The sequence below is a fragment of the Leucoraja erinacea genome, chromosome 4, assembly GCF_028641065.1.
Source record: "Leucoraja erinacea ecotype New England chromosome 4, Leri_hhj_1, whole genome shotgun sequence".
NCBI lineage: Eukaryota > Metazoa > Chordata > Chondrichthyes > Rajiformes > Rajidae > Leucoraja > Leucoraja erinaceus.
In genome coordinates, this window is record NC_073380.1 from 101,753,755 (window position 1) to 101,780,869 (window position 27,115).

Genomic DNA, 27,115 nt, shown 5'->3' on the forward strand with positions numbered 1-27,115 from the left:
AAGCACCTTCTTCTTAATATCAGCAACTTCACTGACAGCAACAGTTACTTATTCTTAATAACAGCAACGTCCCTTGATGGTTTGAATTGCTGGTGTCTTCCACTGTGAAGACTGACGCAAAATCTAATTCAATTAATCTGCCATTTCTTTATTCCCCATTACTACTTCTCGAATGTCCACCTTGCCTCTCCTTTACTCTTTATATTTCTGAAGAAACTTATGCTATCCTCTATTATATTATTGGCTAGCTTTTCTTATCTTTTCCTTCCTATTGCCTTTTTAGTTACCTGTTTTTAAAAGCCCCCCAATCCTCTTGCTTTCCACTAATCTTTGCAATATTTAATGCTTTCTATTTTAGTTTTATGCTGTTTTTGCATTCCTTTGTCAGCCACGGTCACCTCATTCTAGGGACCCTTTCCAAATAACTTTAGCCTGCTCCTCCCTCATGACTGTAGTTACCTTTATTCAACAATACTGCCGACACATCTCATTTCATCCGCTCTCATTGCAGGTTGAATTTTATTATATGATAGTCATTACCTCTTAGGAGTTTATTTACCTTAAGCTCCCTAAACCATATAACCATATAACCATATAACAATTACAGCACGGAAACAGGCCATCTCGACCCTTCTAGTCCGTGCCGAACCCATATTCTCCCCTAGTCCCATATACCTGCGCTCAGACCATAACCTTCCATTCCCTTCCCGTCCATATAACTATCCAATTTATTCCATCTTTATTCCATCAATGTACTCAGCTGAAAAAGCTCAAAACTCACATTTGGTTTAATCTCCTTCCCCAATCCATTCCACCATTAAAATGCATTTCTTTCGCCTCCTAAAACCTGTCTACTCCACAGCTACCTTTCTCCTAATCAGTGATGTTACTCTACTATGGCTGACATCTCCAGTATCTCCTTGACATGTGTGCATCATCTTTGATCCATAATCATTTTGACTCTATCCAAAGTTTGCATTCCATCAGTTCAAGTGCCTTTAGCTTCCCCAATCTGCACAAAGATATTAATAAATGATTCAAAAGAAGCAGTACATTTTAGAAACACTCTGCGGGTCAGGTTATGAAGGGTTCTTCTCACAACTAACCACTGCCTTTTCATTACTTTAACCATTTTGACAATCTTTCACCACTGTCATCCTCTGTAGCATTATCATGATATTTCTTACATTTTCCTTTTTCATGTGCCTTTCTGTCTTTTGCCCATTTGTTCTGTAAAGTGCTTTGATTTGATTCCCTGATCCTAAGCCGGGGAGTCAAATTAAGCCTCATAACCTAAACAAACATTTGTTTTCAGTGAAAAAAGCATAATTGTATGATGCTTACAATTTGGTTACAATTTATATTTTTGTCTGTTCAATACAATATACTTTAATTTCTCTCGGCACCGAATAATATGTAATGAGATATAATGCCAATAGCAATTACCATATAACCATATAACAATTACAGCACAGAAAGCAGGCCATCTCGGCCCTTCTAGTCCATGCCGAACACTTATTCTCACCTAGTCCCATCTACCTGCACTCAGACCATAACCCTCCATTCCTTTCCCGTCCATATACCTATCCAATTTATTTTTAAAAGATAAAAACGAACCTGCCTTCACCACTTCCACTGGAAGCTCATTCCACACAGCTACCACTCTCTGAGTAATGAAGTTCCCCCTCATGTTGCCCCTAAACTTTTGTCCCTTAATTCTCAAATCATGCCCTTTTGTTTGAATCTTCCCTACTTCCCTACTCTAATCTTCCCTAATCTTCCCTACTCTCAATGGAAAAAGCTTATCCATGTGATCCCAATATCAAATATCCTTTAAGAACTGGTTTTGTTTAGTTTCTTAGAAACCAACACTTTATTCCTTATTATGCTCAATGGTAAGATGATAATGCAAGTAAATTCCCCAAAATAAAAATACAATTGCCGTAAACCAAAAGCTTGTAGAAATTTAAAAAATACATAGAGCATTTAATATCTAAACAAATGAAACACTTTCAAAATATGTATAGTAGAAAATTGTATGTTACAAGATTTTGCATCATAGCAATGCTCACTTTTTAGAGATGGCATCAATCACTTTGTCAATGAAGGAAATGAAAATGTATACAAAGAGCTGTCTGTGCTGTAAAAGACTGGTCCAAGCTCTGTTAATGACATTACTTAAAGGGTTTTTGTCTGCCTTTCTGCGTTGGTTTCGGCAGGTTAATATAAATGTCTTGTCTCTGATTTTCGGCAGTCCTAGAATTTGCTCGGTCCGAGGCAGTAGAAAATGCATAGCTGTTTTGGTTGACTCTTCTCTGCTGTTAGTAAAGAGGACTATTAAAATTGTTTTTCAGACACCAACAAACACTAAACACTATCTGAATTTGGTTTTTAATAAAATTAACAATTAATATCTATACAAATAAATACAAATAATAATGAGAGAAAAGACCGATACCTATTTACACAGAGTGAGAGAAGCTTTTCAAAGTTTGAGTTTAAGTACAATTTCCGATATTGTGTTCCAATTTCCGATGTTGTTCCCGATATTGGGGGAGTCCAGAACCAGGGGCCACAGTTTAAGAATAAGGGCTAAGCCATTTAGCACGGAGACGAGGAAACACTTTTTCTCACAGAGGGTAGTGAGGCTGTGGAATTCTCTGCCTCAGAGGGCGGTGGAGGCCGGTTCTCTGGATGCTTTCAAGAGAGAGCTAGATAGGGCTCTTAAAAATAGCAGAGTCAGGGGATATGGGGAGAAGGCAGGAATGGGGTACTGATTGGGAATGGTCGGCCATGATCACATTGAATGGCTCGAAGGGCCAAATGGCCTACTCCTGCACCTGCACCTATTGTCTATTGTCTATTGTCTATTGTCTATTGACTTTGGATGATGTTTCACCAGTCAGATCCCTTGATGCCCCTGTCTAGCTATTTATCTGTTTCAGTTTTTTTTGGCCTGGCACAATTTCAGCAGCTCACAGATTTATAATTAACACACATGAGAAAACCCATTAGGTGACTAGCCATATCTGTCTTTATATAACTGATTTCATCAACCTCTTGATCCTTTAATTGTACCATCTTCATTGTGTATCTACAAGTTATTTACTCCACTGTATCAAGGAAGTATCATTCTGGTACATTCAGCCATGATCACATTGAATGGCGGTGCTGGCTCGAAGGGCCGAATAGCCTACTCCTGCATCTATTGTCTATTGTCTAATTATATCCTTCCAATTCGTTTATTATTTTCTGAGAGAAGTATCTATTAACTCAATAATATTAAAAACCTGTGGAATATTTTATTAGGACTATTGTTGTCCATTTATTTCAAGAAAAAGTTCCTGGATGATGAGGCACTTATTGCTACATTCATTACAAATGTTTCCATCACAACCCATTTTGACTGGAAATTTCTTCCCAAGGTGAGTCGTGAATCTCTGGAATTCTCTATCTCAGAGTTATGGAGGTCAGCTCATTAGAAGTATTTAAAGTGGATTTCTGAAAGATCGGGGAATTGAGGATCTTGGGGATCTGGAAGAGAGGAGGAATGCCCCTGTCCCACTTAGGAAACCTGAACGGAAACCTTTGGAGACTTTGCCCCCCACCCAAGGTTTCCGTGCGGTTCCCGGAGGTTGCAGGTGGTTGCCGGAGGTTGCAGGGAGTGGAAGCAGGTAAGGAGACTGACAAAAACCTCCGGGAACCGCATGGAAACCTTGGGTGGGGGCACAAAGTCTCCAGAGGTTTCCGTTCAGGTTTCCTAAGTGGGACAGGGGCATTAAGGTCTGTGGTAGATCAGCCATTATATTGAATGGCAGGGCAAGCTTGGGGGGTCTGGTGGCTCACTCCTGCACCTGTTACACTGAGTACATGTTAATAACCCGAAAGTCACCTTTTGCCAGTCAGTGCATCAATCATTCATTACCATCATCTGACCCTTTAATTAAATTACATTTTTATTAACCTCAACAGCTCACAATCACCACATATCAGCCAGAAAATAAAAATTCCATGGAAGAGAATGATGAATGTTTTATGGAAACTCAAGGCAATGCAGTGAATTCCAGTATGGGCTGCTAATGGCAAAGTGAAGTCTGCTCTCTCCAAAGCATTAATCAGCCTGGATAGTCAAAGGACATCCTCACCATCCACATTCACTTTCACCTATATCCCTTTCTCTGGCTTTCCATTTTACTACACTCCTCTCTCCTTATCCGACACCCTTTTTTCTCCTTTTCATATCCAACCTTAGTCACTTTCTCCACCTATCTGCCTCTTCACACCCCTTCACCTGTTCCACCTATCACTTGTCAGGCATTGTCCCCATCTCACCTCTCCATTCCAGCTTTCCCCCCCAAAGAGTCTGAAAAAGGGTCCCGCCCCAAAATGGTGCCTACCAATGCCCTCCACAAATGCTAGCTGACCTGCTGAAGTTGCTCCAGCACTTTGTGATTTGCTGTTGATATGTCATTTGATACAGATTTAAATAATTTAACAAGGTTACAAAGTGCTTGTGCATCTTGCATGAGAAACAATCAGTTGCATGGTCCTATTAAGCCCTGATCAGTGATATTTACACACTTGCTTTTGAAGATGAATACACTTCCACACAGCATACTTGTCACTTCTGCTAAATCAGGCCACATTGGTTGCAAAGTGATTTAAGAAAGGTCAAATTTAGCAAGGATTTAGCAAAGTGAACAAGGGTCACCCCTTGTTGAAGTACCAATCTGTAACCATCCAATACTTTGTAAAGCATGGGCAAACCTGAAGTCTCTTTACAGCACGAAAAGGAATATCTTGAGGAAAATATAGCTCACCATGTCCAAGTCGCTACCATTTTCATTAAAAAAACTACACTAACACATCAGTGGAACATGGTCAATTAATCTTTACTTTTTAATGTTTCAGAACATTGAAAATCTATAATCAAGTCTCTTCTTAATCATCACTTTGACGATTCTCACAAATGTTTGATTTGGTGTTAAGATCTAGATGTATAATTTCTAAGATTCTTACAAATATTACAGGTAAGAACAATTATATCTCATTTTGTATTTCAGTCCATTTAAAATTTGAAGTGACATTCTTCAACCCATTGCTACTTCCAATTTGTAATAATAGATGCTTTATAAGTAGTTCCCTCCGGCAGACGTTACAAGGCCTTCTATGTCCACACCTCCAGACTCAGGAACAGCTTCATTCCCAGAGCTATAGCTGCTCTGAACCGGCCCTGCTGAGTGCCCCCCCACCCCACCCCCCATGGACTGTCTCCCTCGGATGGTCACGTCACACAGACACACCTTCACTTTAGGCTGGTTGAACTGTTTTTTACTATTTTACTGTTGTAATGTTATTTTTACAAACCATGTTCTCGGGGTATCTAATTCTTATCTAATAATGTTATTAGTTATTTAAGTTATGACATCGGATGGAAGCTTCATATCAAATCTCTTTGCACTTATGTGCAATGACAATAAAATATATTATTATTATTATTATTAGAAGGATTGGGAGCAGAATCTTGTACCAATAATTAGTATATACATTTATGTTAAGAAACTTGTATTTTTGCATTATAAATACAAATTCCAAGATGATAGGTCATTGTTTGCAAATAATATAGTATTTTGCTTACTAAATAATTGTACAAAGGTTTGCTTGCCTGATTTCTTTCGGTACTCATGCTTTTTATTTGTCTTCTGGCCCTTTTCAATTTATTTCTCCTAATGAAAAGAATAGTATGCCTCAGTATGATGCAGATTAATCATTGCACAAATCTATTTACCGGACAATTTTATGAAAATAACAGAATACATACCTCCACACACAGGCAACGATACTGATTATGCATAAAAGGGCCACAAACGCAATCACACCAATAATCAGAAACATTTTAAAATCTGTAAATGAAGAAGATAAAAGTAAATCAGCATGTTACACATTAACTAAATAGAAGTAATATTTTATTTTGCTTGGTTTTTTTTTAAGTTGTTATTTTTGTCTTAAAGTAACTGTTGTTCCACCTCCTATCGGATAATCAGTTATCATGGTTGCGAAAATATTAACTGCTGGAGGAACTCAGTGAGACAGGCAGCATCTATCGCCACGGAAATGGGTAGACTGTGTATCGGGTCGAGGACTTTCTTCAGTCCAAACAAAGATAATGGATTGGACAACTGAGAGGGTGGTTAAGGAGGGCTGCAGGATATAATAGTAAGATTAAACGAGCTTACCAGTTTGAAGTTTGATATTTATTTTATGAGGAGTTACGATGAGGGATTATGTGAAGAGCCCTTCAGCCCGCATGCGCATCAACCTTCAAAGCAGCGGTGTGGAGTCACAGACAACGAACATTGACCTGAGAATAGTAAGATTCGAGAAACTAGAGCTACCAGCTGATTTTTATGAGGAGGGGTTGGGAGCAGAGGGCACGTAATCCCTCATCGTAACTCCTCATAAAATAAAGATCAAACTTCAAACTGGTAAGTTCTCGTTTAATCTTACTATTTTACTTTGGAGTCACGTGAGTGACTACATCAAGATTTTAAAGCTCTGTGACTCCATGCCGTGAAACAAATCCATGCCGTGAAACGAAGCATTACACACTGTATAATTGACCAATGAAAAGTGGACAAAAACTGTTCAGTCATGACATAAATGAACAAATTGACAATTTAATGTACAAAAGAAAAACTACAACAATAGTCACCTCTCTACCCGAGAGGGACTATGAACCCGAACCTAAAACTGAGTTCGCAAACACGCTCGGTCTGGCGAAGGGTTTGTTATAGAACGTCTGAAACGTGCGTGCTGAGGACCATCCTGCAACCGATAAAATCTGGTCTAGCGGGACGTCCATGACCCTCGCTGTGGACGTAATGATGCGCATGCGGGCTGACGGGCTCTTCACGTAGTCACTCACGTGACTCCGAAGTAAAATACATTCTGCCTCTATCATACTGGGCTAACAGACTTGGCCCTCCTATTTTGATTTGTACGCATACCTTTATGGGTTATTACCAACCTCCTGCATCCCAGATGATGAGCAGCTGATTTGATCCGGTGCTACATTAGTGCCATTCTTCAGAGGTAATCAATTTCAACCATGCAATTAGTCACCTTATAGTTTTCTGTACGTATGGTAAGATATCTGGCTTCTACCATAAAAAAAAAACCATGACCTAACTGAGTGTGTTAAACAGAAAGGGCTTTCAACATTTTTTCTCACAGAGAGTGGTGAATCTCTGGAACTCTCTGCCACGAGGCCAGTTCATTGGCTATATTTAAGAGGGAGTTAGATGTGGCCCTTGTGGCTAAGGGGATCAGGGGGTATGGAGAGAAGGCAGGTACGGGATACTGAGTTGGATGATCAGCCATGATCATATTGAATGGCGGTGCAGGCTCGAAGGGCCGAATGGCCTACTCCTGCACCTAATTTCTATGTTTCTATGTTTCTAACTTTGTGTCACTCATCACTGTAGCTCCATCAAAGGTAGATCAAATACTTACATTAGTTTTCTGGTCAAATATCTGCTGAAGGTGAGGCAAAGTAGTACCAACCTTTGCACAAAATGATCATTATCAATAATGGGAATGAAAGAGATGGAGTTTAAAATGAGGTCTAATTCTTGTAGACATGTGGTTATCTAGGAAATCATAGTTTCCATGATGGAGAAATAAGTCACTGTCTGGCCATGCATGTGGTCATGTTCATGTAGTTTCTACTCATCTGAGAAAACATGCATTGTAAGTAAGGTCAACATGACATCAGCTCTGGTCTGGTAGGAAGAGGAAGTGAAACCAGACAGTGGGTTCTGATTCTAGAAGATTGTGAAAGCTCAACGGAGGCCTGGGTCACTAAATTAGGGTTTGAAAAGGAAACAGTGGACAAGACGTGTCCCGTTTACCCAACCTTTGAATGAGTAACCTCACGCTGTGAGGTCCTGGACATGGGTACACAGTCAAACTTTTGAGAAGATCATAAGAATGTATAAAAGAGGGGTTGGTGGTGTTAACCTGGGAACAATCATAGCAGAAGGAAGACCCTGAGTTTGGAACTCAGAGCAGGGTACAAATCCCATTGTAGTGAGGTAGTCAGTTCACCTCACGTGTGCAATATTTAAATCCAAGCTGAGTCTTGTGATTTTGCATCATGAGTGATAAATTAGAATAATGAACCAAATGTGGAGTTGTTGGAGATTACACACCAGTGCAAATAAAGTATGTTGTAAATAAAGTTTACTTTGGGAGTCTCCTTGTTCGAGTTGCCACCCTATTGAGGTAATAATGTTAACAGTCTCTGGAATGCTGAGGAGAAAGTAGATGAAAGTAGATGAGTGGAAATCACACAAACATGACCACACACGCACCCAGATATTGACAAAGCCAATGTGAATATTTTCCAATGAATAATTAAATGTTGGCCAATTTTGGATATAGATGCTATATTCGCACAAAGGATTGTGGGTGTATGGAACAAGCTGCCAGTAGAGGTAGTTGAGGCTGGGACTGTCCCAACGTTTAAGAAATAGTTAGACAGGTGCATGGATAGGACACGTGTGGAGGGATATGGACCAAATGCAGGCAGGTGGGACTAGTGTAGCTGGGACATGTTGGCCGGTGTGGGCAAGTTGGGCCGAAGAGCCTGTTTCCACATTGTATGACTTTATGACTCTATATGACTCCAAGTGGTTTATGATGAATCTATTACCTTGCAAAAAGTTGATGTATGCACTCAGGGATTATGGATCCTGGACAGGACAATGCAGCAACATCACAAAATATTTAGTTTAGAAATTGTAGACATTAAGTAAATGTCTGATTAAAATATTTACATTAAACAAAGAGGAAAGTATGATAGATAGGCCAAGCAAATCAATATTGAATCAAGGACTGGTATTGTATTGGATTGGATTGGAACTAGCAGATGCTTTTCATAGTAGGAAAGCAGACAGGTGAGAGCATGGCAATAATTTCCAAATGATTTTTCAATCCAGAAACCATTTCTTTGGAAAGGATTTTTTCAAACACTATTTAAGAATAGAAAATGAAAGGAGTCGAGTAATTATTGATCAGCAAGCTTTTCCTCTGCAGTTGGAAATTATTAACGCCTATAATAAAGGACAGACAGGCTGGACCCATTGAAAATTTGAAACAGATCAAACAGAGCCAGGATAGATTTATTATCATGCTGATTTAAAACAATGTAGAAATACCAAAGTTGTTATGAAAAGGAACACCAATGGTTCTTTCTAAGGATTTATAAAAGGCAATTGTTAAAAGTTGAAGCATGTGAAGTTGAGATCAAATTATTGACTAGCGAAAGAAAATAGTTAAATATCAAGAGACGGAGATTAAGAAACAAAAGGCAGACTCAAATTGACAAAATGTGATCAATTGCAATCCTCAAGGATTTATTTGGGGCCTCAACTAATGCCAATTATTCGTCATGTGTGATAGTGTAGTATAGGTGGCCTTAATTTGCCTGTGACATAAATAAGTAGCACAGCTACAAATAATTAAATGGATAATCTACAAGGGTAATGGGGAGAGCATGGAAAGTGGAACTGAAACCAAGATTAGAGGAACCCTAATCCTATTAAGTGGGAAGCGGGCTTGAGGAACCGACCTCTCCATACCTGTGGTTCTGGTCCATTCACCCCACATTCATCATATTTTAATCCAATCTCATTTTCACCAAACCCAAAAAATATATAGGGGAATACTTTCTGAATGGAGAAATGTTAGAAGCAGTGGGTACATTAAAATATTACAAACAAGGGCAGAAATATTTAAAACAGCCAATAGAAAACTGTAGTTTCTAGAAAAGAAGGGATCAGAAATCCCACTGTAGCATTGGTGGGATCTTATAACCATATAACCATATAACAATTACAGCACGGAAGCAGGCCATCTCGACCCTTCTAGTACGTGCCAAACACATAATCTCCCCTAGTCCCATATACCTGCGCTCAGACCATAACCCTCCATTCCCTTCCCATCCATATAACTATCCAATTTATTTTTAATTGGCATTATCTGCAGGAAAATGTTACCTCCCAGCACCACATCTTATGATAGATGAGTTAGTCTTGGAGGGAGTACAAGGGAGATTTCCAAGAATGATATCTGAACATCTAGATTTATGCAAAACATCTAAGATTATCTGCTGCGTAATTTGAAAGATAAAAGGGTGAGTTTGTCAGTGTTTGATATATTCAAGAGATCACCGGGATGAGAGAAATCATTGCTTATCCTGAGCAGAATTGCCTTTGAGAATATGGTGGTAAGCCATCTTCTTGAGCAATGGTGCATATGAAAATGTAATAATGTTATTGGATAGAGATTTGAAAGATTTACACCTAGAAACAACAAGGACAAATAAAATGACTGGACTTGGAAGGGAGAATGCAGCTAATGATGTATCCGTGTGCCCTTGATTTTTTTTGGACTGGATTAAATATTTGGGAATGGTTCTAAAGGAGCTTTTGTGAGTTGTAGCAAAGTATCTTGTAACTGACAAATATTACAGGTTGAAATATGGGGTAAAACAGGCTTTTCAGCCAAAATGGTCTAAAATGGACACTCGCTGTGTCAAGCAAGCAGGCTCGCTTAGAAAAAAAAACAATTACATGCATAGAAAATTAATTGGGCTCAATTAGAAAGACCAGTAAATCATGAGCCCTCAGATCATGCAGTGGCAAGGACAAAGTAAGATAAGACAAACGTTCCTTCCCGGAGACATCCAAAACTAGTTTGGTTCCTTATGTAAGAAATAACACCTGTTTCCATCTTGAAGGAGGACACGGAGCTTTAAAATATCATTGACTGTATTTAGATTAGGGAAGAAGAACGGGTTTGTGCTTGCTGCCAGCGAGCTCACTGGACCCCTCCTTGGGCCGGGCTCTAGAACGATGCCAGAAGCCACGGGTTCTTCAGACCAAACTGCCGTAAGCTCAAGTTCCTGATGTGCAGAAGAATGGTGTGAGGCTCATTGTTAAATTGCTGCTTTATTGCTATTATAATAAATGGTATGTGCAGGAAGGAACTGCAGATGCTGGTTTACACCGGCAATAGACACAAAAATGTTATGTTTTGACTTTATATTGTTGAAGTGTTCTTTGAAACGTTCTTACATTTTGGTCAAGTCAGCAGAACTCAGTGAACATGTTGAGATAGGAGACCAAAGATCTGAAACCTGGGACTGTTGAGATCCCAGGATGAACAGACATAGAAACACTGCCCCCCCCAGCTTCGTGTCATCCGCAAACTTGGAGATGTTGCATTCAATTCCCTCGTCCAAATCATTAATATATATCGTAAATAGCTGGGGTCCCAGAACTGAGCCTTGCGGTACCCCACTAGTCACTGCCTGCCATTGTGAAAAGGACCCGTTTACTCCTACTCTTTGCTTCCTGTCTGCCAACCAGTTCTCTATCCACATCAATACTGAACCCCCAATACCATGTGCTTTAAGTTTGTATACTAATCTCTTATGTGGGACCTTGTTGAAAGCCTTCTGAAAGTCCAGATATAACACATCCACTGGTTCTCCCTTATCCACTCTACTAGTTACTTCCTCGAAAAATTCTATAAGATTCGTCAGACATGATTTACCCTTCATAAATCCATGCTGACTTTGTCCAATTATTTCACCACTTTCCAAATGTGCTGCTATCCCATCTTTAATAACTGATTCTAGCAGTTTCCCCACTACCGACGTTAGACTAACTGGTCTGTAATTCCCCGTTTTCTCTCTCCCTCCCTTTTTAAAAAGTGGTGTTACATTAGCTACCCTCCAATCCTCAGGAACTACTCCAGAATCTAAAGAATTTTGAAAAATTATCACTAATGCATCCACTATTTCTGGGGCTACTTCCTTAAGTACTCTGGGATGCAGCCTATCTGGCCCTGGGGATTTATCGGCCTTAAATCCATTCAATTTACCTAACACCACTTCCCGGCTAATCTGGATTTCACTCAATTCCTCCATCTCATTTGACCCCCGGTCCCCTGCTATTTCCGGCAGATTATTTATGTCTTCCTTAGTGAGGACAGAACCAAAGTAGTTATTCAATTGGTCTGCCATGTCCTTGTTCCCCATGATCAATTCACCCGTTTCTGACTGCAAGGGACCTACATTTGCTTTAACTAATCTTTTTCTCTTCACATATCTATAAAAGCGTTTGCGGTTTTATAGTTCCCTGCGCTTTTATGTTCCCTGCCAGTTTTATTTCATAACCTATTTTCCCTTTCCTAATTAAGCCCTTTGTCCTCCTCCGCTGGTCTCTGAATTTCTCCCAGTCCTCTGGTCAGCTGCTTTTTCTGGCTAATTTGTATGCTTCATCTTTTGTTTTGATATTATCCCTGATTTCCCTTGTTATCCACGGATGCACTACCTTCCCTGATTTATTTTTTTGCCAAACTGGGATGAACAATTGTTGTAGTTCATCCATGCAGTCATTAAATGCCTTCCATTGCATATCCACCGTCAACCCATTAAGAATCAATCGCCAGTCTATCTTGTCCAATTCACGTCTCATACCCTCAATGTTACCTTTCTTTAAGTTCAGGACCCTTGTTTCTGAATTAACGATGTCACTCTCCACCCTAATGAAGAACTCAACCATATTATGGTCACACTTGCCCAAGGGGCCACGCATAACAAGAGTGCTAACTAACCCTTCCTCATTACTCAATACCCAGTCTAGAATAGCCTGCTCTCTCGTTGGTTCCTCTACATGTTGATATAGAAAACTATCCCGCATACAATCCAAGAAATCCTCTTCCTCAGCACCCTTGCCAATTTGATTTACCCAATCTATATGTAGATTGAAGTCACCCATTATAACTGTTTTACCTTTGTTGCACGCATTTCTAATTTCCTGTTTGATGCCATCCCCAACTCCACTATTACTGTTAGGTGGCCTGTACACAATTCCCACAAGCGTTTTCTGCCCCTTAGTGTTTCGCAGCTCCACCCATATTGATTCCACATCCTCAAAGCTAATGTCCTTCCTTTCTATTGCGTTAATCTGCTCTGTAACCAGCAACGCTACCCCACCTCCTTTCCCTTTCTGTCTGTCCCTCCTGAATATTGAATATCCCTGGATGTTCAGCTCCCAGCCTTGGTCACCCTGGAGCCATGTCTCCATGATCCCAACTGTATCATAGTTATTAATAGCTATCTGCACATTCAACTCATCCACCTTATTACGAATGCTCCTTGCATTGAGACACAAAGCCTTCAGGCTTGTCTTTACAACACTCTTACCCCTTATACTCTCTAGAATTTAGGAGATTGAGAGGGGATCTTATAGGAACTTACAAAATTCTTAAGGGGTTGGACAGGCTAGATGCAGGCAGATTGTTCCCGATGTTAGGGAAGTCCAGGACAAGGGGTCACAGCTTAAGGATAAGGGGGAATCCTTTAAAACCGAGATGAGAAGAACTTTTTTCACACAGAGTGTGGCGAATCTCTGGAACTCTCTGCCACAGAAGGTAGTTGAGGCCAGTTCATTGGCTATATTTAAGAGGGAGTTAGATGTGGCCCTTGTGGCTAAAGGGATCAGGGGGTATGGAAAGAAGGCAGGTACGGGATACTGAGTTGGATGATCAGCCATGATCATATTGAATGGCGGTGCAGGTTCGAAGGGCCGAATGGCCTACTCCTGCACCTAATTTCTATGTTTCTATACTATTATGCTGAAAAGTGTCCCTTTTTGATTTTTGCCCTGGATTTGGCTGCCCGCCACTTTTACTTTTCACCTTGTTACCTATTGCTTCTATAATAATAATAATAATAATAATAATAATAATAATAATAATAATAATAATAATAATAATAATAATCTTATTTATATAGCACATTTTCAGTCAACTTGCATTGACCCCAAAGTGCTTCACATAATTACATTACATTTACAAACAGGCAAAGGTGGGTGAAGTGTCTTGCCCCAAGGACACAACGACAGTATGCACTCCAAGCGGGATTCGAACCGGCTACCTTCCGGTCGCCAGCCGAACACTTAGCCCATTGCGCCATCTGTCGTCCCTCTACCCTCTTCTACCTTCTACCCTCATTATACACCCCTCTGTCTCTACGCTCACACATTTAAGAAATCCTTTCCCTTCAACTCCATCGTCCACTATCCCATTCGACACCCACCCCCCTTATTCAGTTTAAAACCACCCGTGTAGCAATGGCAAACCTGCCTGCCAGAATGCTGGTCCCACACCTGTTAAGATGCAATCCGTCCCTTTTGTACAGTTCCCCCTTACCCCAAAACAGATCCCAGTGATCTAAGAATCTTAATCCCTGCCCCGTGCACCAGTTCTGCAGCCACACATTCAGGCCCCGTATCTCCCTGTTCCTGCTCTCGCCAGCACGAGGAACTGGAAGCAAACATAGAAACATAGACATACAAATTAGGTGCAGGAGTAGGCCATTCGGCCCTTCGAGCCTGCACCGCCATTCAATATGATCATGGCTGATCATCCAACTCAGTATCCCGTACCTGCCGGAGATAACAACCCTGGAGACAACTCTGAGGGGCTTGGTAACGTATCTAATGTATTAAGTAAATGGGGATCTCCTATGTATTGGGAGAGAGAGTTGATGGGTAAATGTTCGCGATGTTGGGGGAGTCCAGAACCAGGGTTCACATTTTAACAATAAGGAGCAGGCCATTTAAGACTGAGATGACGAAAACCATTTTCGCCCAGAGAGTTGTGAATCTGTGGAATTCTCTGCTACAGAAGGCAGTGGAGACCATTTCACTGGATGTTTTCAAGAGAAAGTTAGATTTAGCTCTTAGGGCTAATGGAATCAACAGATATGGGGAGATAGCAGGAACGGGGTAATGATTTAGGATGATCAGCCATGATCATATTGAATAGCTGGCTCAAAGTGCTGAATAGCCTACTCCTGCACGTATTTTCTATGTTTCTATGATAAGCCAGAAAAGCTGTTGGTTGGAACCAACTTCCTCAAGAAGAGAAAATCCCACAAGCATGATGGATATTTGCCACTGCACTAAGACAGCAGAGTATCACAAATGAAAAACATGATACTGAAACTGAAGGATTAAACAATGGAGCTATCCATCCTGGAAATACACTGCATGTGTATTTGACAATTGACTGAGACAGCAAAGGCTGAGCAGGAATAAGCGGAAATGAAACAAATCAATACTGCCTATAGATTAGCTACTGTTCAATAACAAAAATAAATTAGATAAGAAGGAATGGCAGGTGAACCAAGTAAAAGTTCACACTATGGATGACAGGGACCCTGACCACTGGGATGGGGATATTTGGCACGTAGATGAGTCAGACAGAGTGGAAAAAGATAGTAGGAGTTAGACACTTTGGTCCAAACCAAAGTTAAGATAGAACAGAGAGATAACCAACTGGTTCAGCTGGATTCACTGACTGAGAACACAGAAACCATTGTCCTAGATTATATTGCCATTGGCTACTTGGCTCACCTGACTGTGGGGTCCGTGTGCCAGCCAGATGAATTTAAAGGAGAATGAAATAAGACTCATGGGAGCATTAAGTATAGGTCTGCTCATTGTGGCAGCAATGCATGCTGACAATGGGGCACATTATATCTGCTATTGAATCACCTGGTCGAAGAGAATACAATCCCGTAGCTATAGTCTGGGATTCAGAACCATGGCCCTGGCGCATCATGTGACAAGCCATTGCCAGGTTATGAGTACATGGCTTCACAAAGGGGGGTGCATGAGTGGCATTTGGGTGGCACAGTGGCACAGCCTACTTTGGTGCCCTGGGTTCGATCCTGATGACAGAGTCTGTATGTTTCAGGTTATATCTCACAAAGACAATAGAATTGCAGAACCTAAGTTGACAAGATCAAATCTGGAACTGGGGAATATCGAGGGGATTTATCGCAGTCGCTGCTTTAAAAAGGCTGGCAGTATCATCAAAGACCCACACCATCCTGGCCACATACTCATCTCCCTGCTACCTTCAGGTAGAAGGTACAGGAGCCTGAAGACTGCAACAACCAGGTTCAGGAATAGCTACTTCCCCACAGCCATCAGGCTATTAAACCTGGCTCGGACAAAACTCTGATCATTAATAACCCATTATCTGTTATTTGCACTTTATCAGTCTATTTATACATGTGTGTATATATTTATACAATGGTATATGGATCTGTTTTGTAGTAAGTGCACTGTTGTGAGGTAAATGAAACATGAGGTGATTGAGGTGCTACACCCTTGGCAGGACAAATACACATGGTAAATGGTATTGAAGATCTTTGTTGGGTATAAACCGTGCATAGTTCCTTGAGTGGAATATAGATAGGGTACTAAAGCTTTTGTTCTGTTGTGCTGAAAATTGTACAAGGCATTGCCAGAATATGGTGTACAATTTTGTCGCCCAATTATAGGAAGGATGTCAACAAAATAGAGAGAGTACAGAGGAGATTTACTAGAATGTTGCCTGGGTTTCAACAACTAAGTTACAGAGATAGGTTGAATAAGTTAGGTCTTTATTCTCTGGAGCGCAGAAGGTTAAGGGGGGACCTGATAGAGGTCTTTAAAATGATGAGAGGGATAGACAGAGTTGATGTGGACAAGCTTTTCCCTTTGAGAATAGGGAAGATTCAAACAAGAGGACATGACTTCAGAATTAAGGGACAGAAGTTTAGGGGTAATATGAGGGGGAACTTCTTTACGCAGAGAGTGGTGGCGGTGTGGAATGAGCTCCCAGTGGAAGTGGTGGAGGCAGGTTCATTGGTATCATATGGATGAGAAGGGAATGGAGGGTTATGGTACGAGTGCAGGCAGGTGGGACTAAGGGGAAAATAATTTGTTCGGCATGGACTTGTAGGGCCGAGATGGCCTGTTTCCATGCTGTAATTGTTATATGGTTATATGGTTATATGTTCTGTTGTGCTGAACCAAAGCAAGAATTGCATTGTCCTATCAGGGACACATGACAATAAACTCACTTGAACTTCAACTTGAAATATTGAAGTTCACCCATGAATTCGCATCATATCCGTGATTGCGATACTTTTTTATGTTACACTTACTTTGCAAAGTATTGTTCTTTGTATTTTTAGACGACAACTTAAGAAATGATGCATGTTGTCCAATTGGTAAGATTTGTAGATTAGGAATACCAGAGCCATCTGTAATACGCTGTCAGACCAGTCAGTGGCACATCGTTAAATAGTGCATAGTTACATGAGTGCTGCACATTGACAACTCCAAGGGGTGGAATGTAATGTAAGAATTAATGCAGGCTTTTCAGCTATAATGAAGTTCTTTGCTAAAAGTCACCATGTCTAAATTCCTTGAGACATTTGAAATAAGCTCGGTTCCTGATGGAATAAATGACATATTTCCATCAGGAGAAGATGCCTTGATTTAGAATATAACTGGCTGTAGGTTAGGGAAGAAGTACAGCTTGATTGATTATGTCGGTGGATGTTGTGAGGGTGTTCGCTGAACATCTCCTCGGACGAGGATCCAGAATGGTGCCAGGACCCTCGAGTGGTCAAAGTCTAGCTGTCACTAGTGGGAGTTCCCGACATGCGGGAGACTCATTGCTTTATTGTTACTTTAGTGCACTTTAACTAATTTTTTCACCATTTCATATTGTTGAAGTGTGCTTTCTCCATCATTGATCAGAATGCTCGAAACCTATTTGGAGCATTAGACAGGTGCAGTGCATGGGAGACAGAGCGCATGAACGTTAAATGTGATGGATTGGCATTGGTGTATTACTGTCACGTCTACCAAGATACAGTGAAAAACGTTGTTTGCCCTCCTGACAAATCAAGAGAAGTACTCTATCCTGAAATGTAATAAACTTACTGAGTTGGAGTAATGCTCATTCAGGCAAGTGTAGAGTATTTCATCACACACCTGCCACATGCTTTGTATTTTGTGAAGAGGTTTTGGGGAGTCGGGATTCAGGAAAGTAATGAAGGATGGGGTGGTGGTGGGGACATATACTACCACCCTGGTCTCCTCCTCCATGGGTCTCTCATGCAGGGCTACCTCCTCCTGCACTATCACCTCCTGAGGCATCACCTCCTCCCACTCCTCCTCCTGGGTGGGCAACACCTACATGGTAGGTTTTTTTGAGGGTTGTGCCTGCCCCCTGTGCTGCTGCCTTTTTGGTGCCATCTCTAAAACACAAGTCTCCTCTCCAAAACACTCTCCAGCTATGAATGAACATGCCCTGGAGTGACAGAGATGACGTTCTGCTGTTTACATTACCTGTTTTTCTACTGACCTTTTTTTCACCCCGGAGCTATTACATTCGACTACCTTCGACCACTTTCGAGTACCTACCACTAGCATCACGACCTACTATGACCGACTTCGACTAGACCTACGACTAACAAAATATCGATTTTTCCCACAGCGACCTATTTTTAGTTGTGTTCAATTTTTAACCTCTTGAAAAATACGCCACGACCTAGGTGAAGCCTCGACTACGCGGAGACCACTCTCGAGCATGAGGGAGAGTGACGAAGACCTCCTACCACCTCATGGTGATCTTGCCACAACTATGGGTCGCGGGCAAACTCGCCAGAGGTCACGGTGGAGGTCTCCCAAGTGGGACAGGCCCTTTATATATAAAGTTGTCCAGAGGGTTGGAGTCAAGTAAGATCATTTCTTGGAGGTAAATGAAGGATAAGTGTGAACAGAGAAACTTTGAATAGGCAATTTAGGCTGAGAAAGGCTCAATGTTTTTTTTTATAAAGAAGCTAGTAAAGATAATCCTGACGTAGGAGAGAATTGAGGAAAATAGACTCTAATGTGATCAAGGGTCAGGAAATGATTAAAGGGAGATCTGGAGGGGGTTGAAGTTGGCCACAACTCCTGTTAGTTCATCCTCCAAGGGGATGATTTGTTTCCATTGCAAATCTATGGGGACTGGGAGGACATTGTGGCAGCAAATCTGGACCCAATGGTTTGATTTGCAGTGGAACTGAGGTATTTTTAGAAGAATTCCTTCTAACATGTCCTGGTGGCCTTATTAAGTTCACCTCCTTTCCTGGCTGTAAGTAGGATAGGCCCTTGGGTGCTAGTCCATGAAAAGCGTTGACAACCTGAAGAATCCATGTATGTTATGGTTATTGGTGTGTTGCTGGACGTCTTGCACACTTTCGAGCAACTGGCTTGTCTTTAACGCTCATGTTTCCTGATGGACCTTAACCTTCTGGTCCCTGCAGAGTTAGTTTTTTTCTCCTTGAAATGCAGTGGAGCTTTCAACACGAGAATGCCGATCTCCCTGGAGCATTTGTAGTTAATAACTCCTGGGATTCTCAGGGGAATTATTCACATGGGAAGCTAAAAGTCTCTACCCCCTGCTATAAAAGCACTAAATGTAGCCGCCAAGGAACGCAGGGGCGATACAAACTAAGGGACTGTGGTACACTGTGAAATCGACAGAAGGATGGAGGGTTGGGTGTTTATGCGTGCTATTTTCGTGATATTTAGTTTAGTTGTTTATCTTTTAATATTTTATCTTGTATGTATCGTTAGCTTTTAGAAATGTTTAAATGGTGCACTGACTGGCTGACATTTTAAAATTTCGTTGTACATGGTTCATGTTACAATGACAATAAAGAAACTATTCTATTCTATTCTATTCTCCTCAGGTTGTTTTTTATGGTGAAATTCAGGCCAGTTCAGAAGCTACGGATTCTCCAGAGCTCCTGCTAATGGGAGATCATCATACTCTTCGTGAGGCTCTGATTGGGAAGGGACCTTATAGGGTCTTGAGGCTTTTGAGATTGTTCTGTTTGCAGAAATTGTGTTATTAATACTGATGCAGTAGCCTCTCCCATCCTGGGGAGATGAGCTAATTCATTGCTTTAAATAGAAACTTTCTGCAGCAGAATTTACTGATGCGACATACGTGTTAAACACCACAAAGCTCTGCTTATCAGATCTTAACTCTCGCTTTGAGCATGTCACAAAAGCCCGTAACATTCTTTATTATTGATGATCAAAACTAAACACTCAGCTGCCTTAGTGCCCTCTCACCCTCCACCTTCAAATTTCGAACCATCTCCTTCCAGAATCCAGGTCATGACTGCTGATCACTCAACGGTCCTCAAAACTCAGAAATTTATGCTAATTTTCCACAAAAAACATAGTGTATCAAAATTTCCATAAACAACAGTATTCTGATGCCAATAAGATACTTGGATAAACTGTAAGCTTCAACAAAAGTTGGTTTAAATATCACAAATGAAAAGCTGGCTTAAACACTAGTGGTGTGACTTGATCTTAAGTGGAAATTTAGAAGAAATCCATAATTAGCATCAGCTCAGAAAATATGCATAAACTGTAATTTTGGATTTCAAATATAGTGGCAAATGCTTTGACTTACACTCCAATTTCCCACTACTTCAAGACACTTAACCTAACACTGTAGTGGATGTTTGAGAATTTCTTCCCAGTTTCTTCCTAGGGCGGCACAGTGACGTAGCTGTACAGCTACTGCCTTACAGCGCCAAAGACCCGTGTTCAATCCTGACAACGGGTGCTTGTTCTCCCTGTGACCTGCATGGGCTTTCTCCGAGATCTTCGGTTTCCGCCCACACTACAAAGGCATACAGGTTGGTTGATTAATAGGCTTGGTGTAAATGTAAAAAAATATTGTATTGTTAAGGACCCGTCCCACCAGCATGCGATTACATGCATCTAGCGCATCCAAACGTGGTCGTTTGAGGCGTATGGCCTCGTGGGGCCGGTCCCAATTTGAATCACGGAGGCGTATGGAGTTGTGCGGGGCTGGTCCCGACATCAAACTCACCAGTCAGCTGGGCAGGAGGCGGGCCGACTGAATTTGGACGTTGCGCGGCGTCGGTTGGTGACATCATAACGCAACGCCACACGCTAGGCGTACACTGTCAAGATGCTGCGTATGACGTCAAGACACTGCGTACAATGTCAAGACGTTCAGACAGTGCAAGATTTTTGGAGTCCCGTGCGATGTCAGGACCAGCCCCGCACAACTCCATACGCCTCCGCCGATCGAAGTGGGACCAGCCCCATGTGGCCGTACGCCTCAAGCGTTCACGTTTGGTCACGCTAGACACATGTTATCGCATGCTGGTGGGACAGGCCCTTATTGTGTGCAGATTGCTGGTCGGTCTGGGCCTGTTTCCGTGCTGTATTTGTAAACTAAACTAAAGCTGCTACAAGGTAGACGGAAGTGGCAGCAGCCAATCAGAGCAAATTCTTATAATCACTACATCTATTCTGTTTCAGTACGATGCATCATACAAATTGATGCAGTAGACTGTAAAAGCTACAACATAATTTTGAGATCCCAGTATTTTACCCATGACAGAGTTGTATTAGTGAAAACATTCTTCATAAATTTATATTTGCATAGAATTTAAATTGAACAACATTGAAACCTTAATCAGAGTCTCTGCAATGGTAATCAGATACATGGATCACCGTTCGTGCTATTTGAGATTGCTGGTTTATACAATCAAAATAAATGACTGAAATATTAGCTGCGTTTTAAGCTAGTATCACCAAAGTTAACCCTTAATAACTGGTAAGTTGTAAAATGCACTAATATATTTGATTTACACAGGGTAATGTACCATTCTAAGGTTTCGAGCATTAAATCGAATAATGGTTTTATAAGAAGTTAACATTATTTGTTGGCTCACTTAAAAAAAAGACTAAAATTTACAAAATTCCATTAAAAAAAATCAGATTTCAAGCAATTTTAGTTGTGCGTCCCCCAAACACTCTGTCAATAGTCAACAGTTTATAATGACAATCTCCCATCTAGCACTGTATAGTTACTGTATAAAGTATAGCATTCATTATTCTAGTGAGAAATGGCTATAATGATATTTTTTTATGGCCTAACATCAAGGATCGGTGCGGCTTTTCCTGGAGACACACCCGGGGCTTCAGCGGCGGGCGCAGCGTGGACTCTCGGCGTTGAGCAGGTGAGCCCTCAATGGGGCTTACTGGAGGGGAGAGCCCCGTTTCGCTGGCCCGGGGCAGTCCGCAGCCTGAAGCCGCGGACTGAAGTCGCGGTCTGCAGAGCTCCAGCTGGCGCGGCGTCTACAGCCCGGGATCCCTCGTGGGGGACCCGGGGGAAGAAGAAGCCATCACTGCCGGCCCGCGGATAACTTCCACTGCAGGTCCGGCATGGACTTACCATCATCCCTGGAGGGGAGCTTCTACCACCGGCCCTGCGGTCTGCGGTGCTTCTGGCTGCGGCAGAGTCTTTAAATATCGACCGATCGGCCTACACCATCTTAAAGCCGCGGTCTCCGGTGAGGAAGAGCCAATCCTGGACTGACTCTGGACTCTGGTCCTGTCCACAGGGGGGGAAATGGAGGAGGACTGGCCAAATGTTGTGCCTTCCACCACAGTGATGAATGCTGTGGTGGATGTTTGTGTTACAGTTTTATTGTGGTTGTGTGTTCTTTATTATTGTACTGCTGCTGACAACCCACATTTCCACCGACCCTGGTTGTGTGGCAATAAATTATATCTAATTATATCTAAATGCTAGAAATAAGCAAGTGAGATAGCATTTGTGGAGATAGAGTTAATGTTTCAGATTGATGGTCTTTTATCTAACCTGGGGAAGTTGGAGATGAAAGAAATTTTAATTGAAGTTCAGCATGAACAGATTGAGAATCAAGGAAAGACGAGAGGGAGGAAAGAATGAACAGAAGATCTGGGAAAGGGAAGACAAAGTTTACAATGGTTGGACAAGTAAATAAACTAAATGGAGTTTGGAGGAAGCATAAATAAATATAACAGATTCATTATTGATATATTTCATCCCAAAAAAAATGGTGACAGTGGTTATGATGTGAAAGAGTTGAACTTACAGAGTTGAGGTTTAAAGGGTGAAATATACAACTACTCGTGCTTATGTTAAGCCATGGCACAGTCTGCTAATGTTCAACAATGTACATGTGTGCAGTACACAACATATAATGTGGCCCACACAAAGTACCATTTCTGAAAGGGATGGTTCGAATTTTGGACATTGGGAAGGAAGGAGAATAAAAAAGAATAGTTGCATCCCCTGGGGTTACATGTGACGCTTCGGTGAATTGGGAAGATGATGATATGATTAAGGAGGGAATTTAGGAGTCATGAAGGGAATTGAGTTATTGAAGGCTTTAAACGAAGGCGGATAAGATGTTACATAGAAACATAGAAAATAGGTGCAGGAAGAGGCCATTCGGCCCTTCGAGTCAGCACCACCATTCATTGTGATCATGGCTGATCGTAATATATAATAAAATGTGTTAGTTGGTTACATAAAGTCAGAAATGGCAGAATTTGGAGCCTGCAAGATGGAAGGTGAGGACAAAGCAAATACTTTCATAGGAATCCAGCCCCTCTATATCGCATGAGAGAGCAGAGGGTTTAATCCTTTGTTGCATTGAGATTTCATCTGCCACCATGGACAGTCTGGCTGAACTTTTATCTTTTATTTTATTTTCTTGTCTTTGTGTGCCATCACTAAACTTGCCCATCATACTCAACTAGGAGAGATCTTTCTGCCAGTGAGTTTGCTGAAGAGATGTTATGGCTCAGAGTCAAGGACATGGATAAGGGAGTGTTTGTACGGGAGGAATTACATTCAAATGCTATCAGAAAAGATCAATTGTGAAGGAAGTAAAAGGCAAAACAAGCCGTTAAGTAGAACTGTGAAGGATGTCAGGACTGGACAGGAAGAACAAAGAAAACTTTAAGTAGATTGAAAAAAATAATATGAAAAATCATTGTTGAAGACACTGGGAGTAACAACACATTCGCAGAGGAGAGGTAAACCTCCACATCTGACAGTCAGGAGAACCCCTTCATTGTGAATAACGGGTTATTGATAGGGGACGATCAGTCATGATCACAATGAATGGCGGTGCTGGCTCGAAGGGCCAAATAGCCTCCTCCTGCACCTATTTTCTATGTTTCTATGTGAATCTGCCCAGTTCACAAGTATACAACTAATATCACAGCTTACAATAAAAGTATATGTAATAGTGCGTGTTAAAGCAGTGCATGTAAACTGATCAGTATATGCACGAGTTAATGAGGAGAGGGAGAGAAAGAGTGAGAGGGAGAAAGGGAGAGAAAGAGGGAGAAAGGGGGAGAGGGAGAAAGGGAGAAAGGGGGAGAGGGAGAAAGGGAGATAAGGAGAAAGAACACATTTGTTGTAAATGTTTTAACCCAGCAGATGATTAGGCAGTGAAACATACTGATACCTTGAGTGACCAAGGCAAATTGCATGAATGGGGCAGAATGATCAACATATGAAGGAGAAAGAATGGAAGGGAATGCTGACAGGATCAAATTAAATAGACTGGGACGTGTTAGTGTGGCCCATAAATACTGAAATAGATCAGATGGGTCAACTGGCCTATCTGTGCTTTAATACTTAGTAACTATGAAATGAGGGCACATACACAGTCCTTTATTTGAGCCATCAGCTCAAGAAAAGGACTGAACTAGAATTTGTTTCCACAAAGAATGGGGGAAAAAATGGATGTTGTTTCCATAGAGCTGAATCAGATAATATCGATACATTTACGGTGAGTCTGTGTGGAGTATAAATAATCAGTGCATCAAATGGCACACTTCAATTGTGTCAATTCTCTGGGAGTCTTTGCCTTTGATGAGTAAGTATCACACCATTCTCAATGGTTACGGGAAAGCGACTTTAAAGGCAGATTTTGTTTAAGATATACTTGCTCAGCCAGTGATCACCGGACATACCATATCTGAAAACCACACTGAACTTTGATCTCAATATTCCAATCCTGCTCTTACAATCGAACAAAGTGAAATTTAACATTAAGAGTCACAAAGTGCTGGAGTAACTCACCAGATCAGGTAGCGTCTCTGGAGAACATGGATAGGGAATGTTTTGGGTCAGGACCCTTCTTCAGATGGTGTTGTAGGGGGGGAGAAAACTGAAAGAGAGGTGGAAGTGGGACATGGCCTGGCCTGTCATAGGTCGATGCAGGTAAGGGGATATTTATTATCAGATGGGTGGCCAATGGCCAGAGATGGGAAGAAGACAAAAGGCTGTGAGATAAGGAGATGAGTGGAGAAGATGCACAAAATGTGAAGCCAGAGGAAGGGATATTGGTGGAAGAGGCCGGGAGAAAAGGAAATGATTGTTGGTTGGTGGTTAACTAAAATTGGAGAATTCATTCTTCACACCACTGGGTTGTAAGCTGCCCAAGTGGACTATGAGATGATGTTCCCCCATTTTTCTCCCCATCTCTGGCCTTTATCCACCCATCTACCAATCAACCCTGCTCCCACTAACTCCACCTCCCCCCTCCCCCCCGCATCTACCGATCTCTTGCCAGGCTTTGTCCTGCCACCCGCCTCTCTTCCTGTTTTTTTTCCCCTTCTACTGCAATCAGTCTGAAGAATGGTCCTGACCCAAAACATTGCTTATTTGTGTGCACTGACCGGCTGGGTTACTCCAACATTTTGTGGGGGTTTTTTTGTAAATCAGCATCTGCCGTTTGTTGTTCTGAAAGTTAATATTATTTGCCACTGATCGCTAACATATGTTTGTACCAAAGATCTTACCCTACTTAATTTGTGGTGAGAATGTTCCTCTTTCTGGAACTCACCTGCCTTTGTTGGGTCGTTTGGTCCCTCAGAAGGTGCTTGGAAAGTGTCATTAGGTTGTAGTGATGGGGTATCTGACTGGTCTTGTATGAAAGGAAAACAATGAAACTATTAACTATTCTATCAGAGATGATAAGTGCAGCTACAGTCCAGAACATACGTACATATATTAAGAAGAAGATGTAGAGGTTTGTTAATTTAATCGTCTTTCTGTATCATTTGGTTAGGCTGACGTGATAAACATTAACTGCAAATACATTAGCATAGGTCAACGTCTTGCCACCAACCACACATTGAACAAGAGACTTCCTCCAGAGTCAAGCACCACACGGTCCAAACTATGTCAGTGGAAATAACCAGTGAGATGGAATGATGACACACAATGAAACAAACTAAACTTTAAAAAAATAGAACAGGATGTTACAGTCAATAACAAACTGATGTTCAAAAACAGTAAATGAGAAATAATAAATGAGCAAACACCCACCGCTCTCTGTTTTCAATGAAGTACTTTACTACATTAAAAAAAACACAAAAGGTCAATTATTTTCATGGTGAAACATAGAACAAAATGTAAGCAGCAGCGAAGCATATTCAAGTGTATGCCTTTCCTGTTGATAGTGATGAGAGTCGCACTAGCCTGTTTGTGGCCAGATCTACTATCAGTGCAATCTGTGGTTACAAAACTATGTTCTAAATAACCATGTATCATTCTGACATTTAATGCTTTTTCCAGCACTCTTCATCTCACACAGATAGCTTGATGGCAGTTTGTTTTAACCGAGCTACCTTTCGTGCAAGCTGACATGCAACACTTTTTTACTTACAGGTGTGCTCAACACATTCCGAACATTAACATTGCTTTTGACATATGGGCCTTCATCAGCCAGAATATTGAGTATAGCAGTGAGAGGAGATGTTGCAGTTACACAAGACGTTGGTGAGGCCACATTTAGAGTATCGTGTTCAGTTCTGGGCATTGTGTTTTAGGAAAGATGTCGTCAAGCTGGAAAGGGTACAGAGAAGATTTACGAGGATGTTGCCGGGATTAGAGGGTCTGAGCTATAGGCAGAGGTAGAGTAGGCTGGGACTCTATTCCTTGGAGTGCAGAAGGATGAGGGGTGATCTTATAGAGGTGTATAAGATCATGAGAGGAATAGGTCGGTTAGATGCGCAGTCTTTGCCCAGAGTAGTTTAAGGTGAAGGGGAATAGGAATCTGAGGGGAAACCTTCTCATACAAGGGGTGGTGGATTTATGGAACAAACTGCCAGAGGAGGCAGTTGAGGCAGGGACTATCCCAACATTTAAGAAGCAGGTGGACAGGTACATGGACAGGACAGGTGTGGAGAGATATGGACCAAATGCTGGTAGGTGGGACAAATGTAGCCTGGACATGTTGGCAGGTGTGGGCAAGTTCAGCCGAAGGGCCTGTTTACACACTGTATTACTTTACTATTCC

General features: G+C 41.5%; 1 protein-coding gene across 1 annotated transcript in view; it reads right to left on the minus strand.

Annotated features, from left to right (window-relative positions):
- Positions 1–1,119: 1,119 nt before the first annotated feature.
- The window catches only part of LOC129696073 (CD226 antigen-like), a 61,555-nt gene continuing 35,559 nt past the window's right edge, over positions 1,120–27,115 (minus strand). The window contains exons 4-6 of the mRNA XM_055633480.1: positions 5,822–5,903; positions 5,639–5,726; positions 1,120–1,293 (exon numbers count right to left, since the gene is read on the minus strand). Of these exons, the coding sequence (XP_055489455.1) occupies positions 1,120–1,293; positions 5,639–5,726; positions 5,822–5,903 (344 nt within the window). The remainder of the gene's footprint in view (positions 1,294–5,638; positions 5,727–5,821; positions 5,904–27,115) is intronic.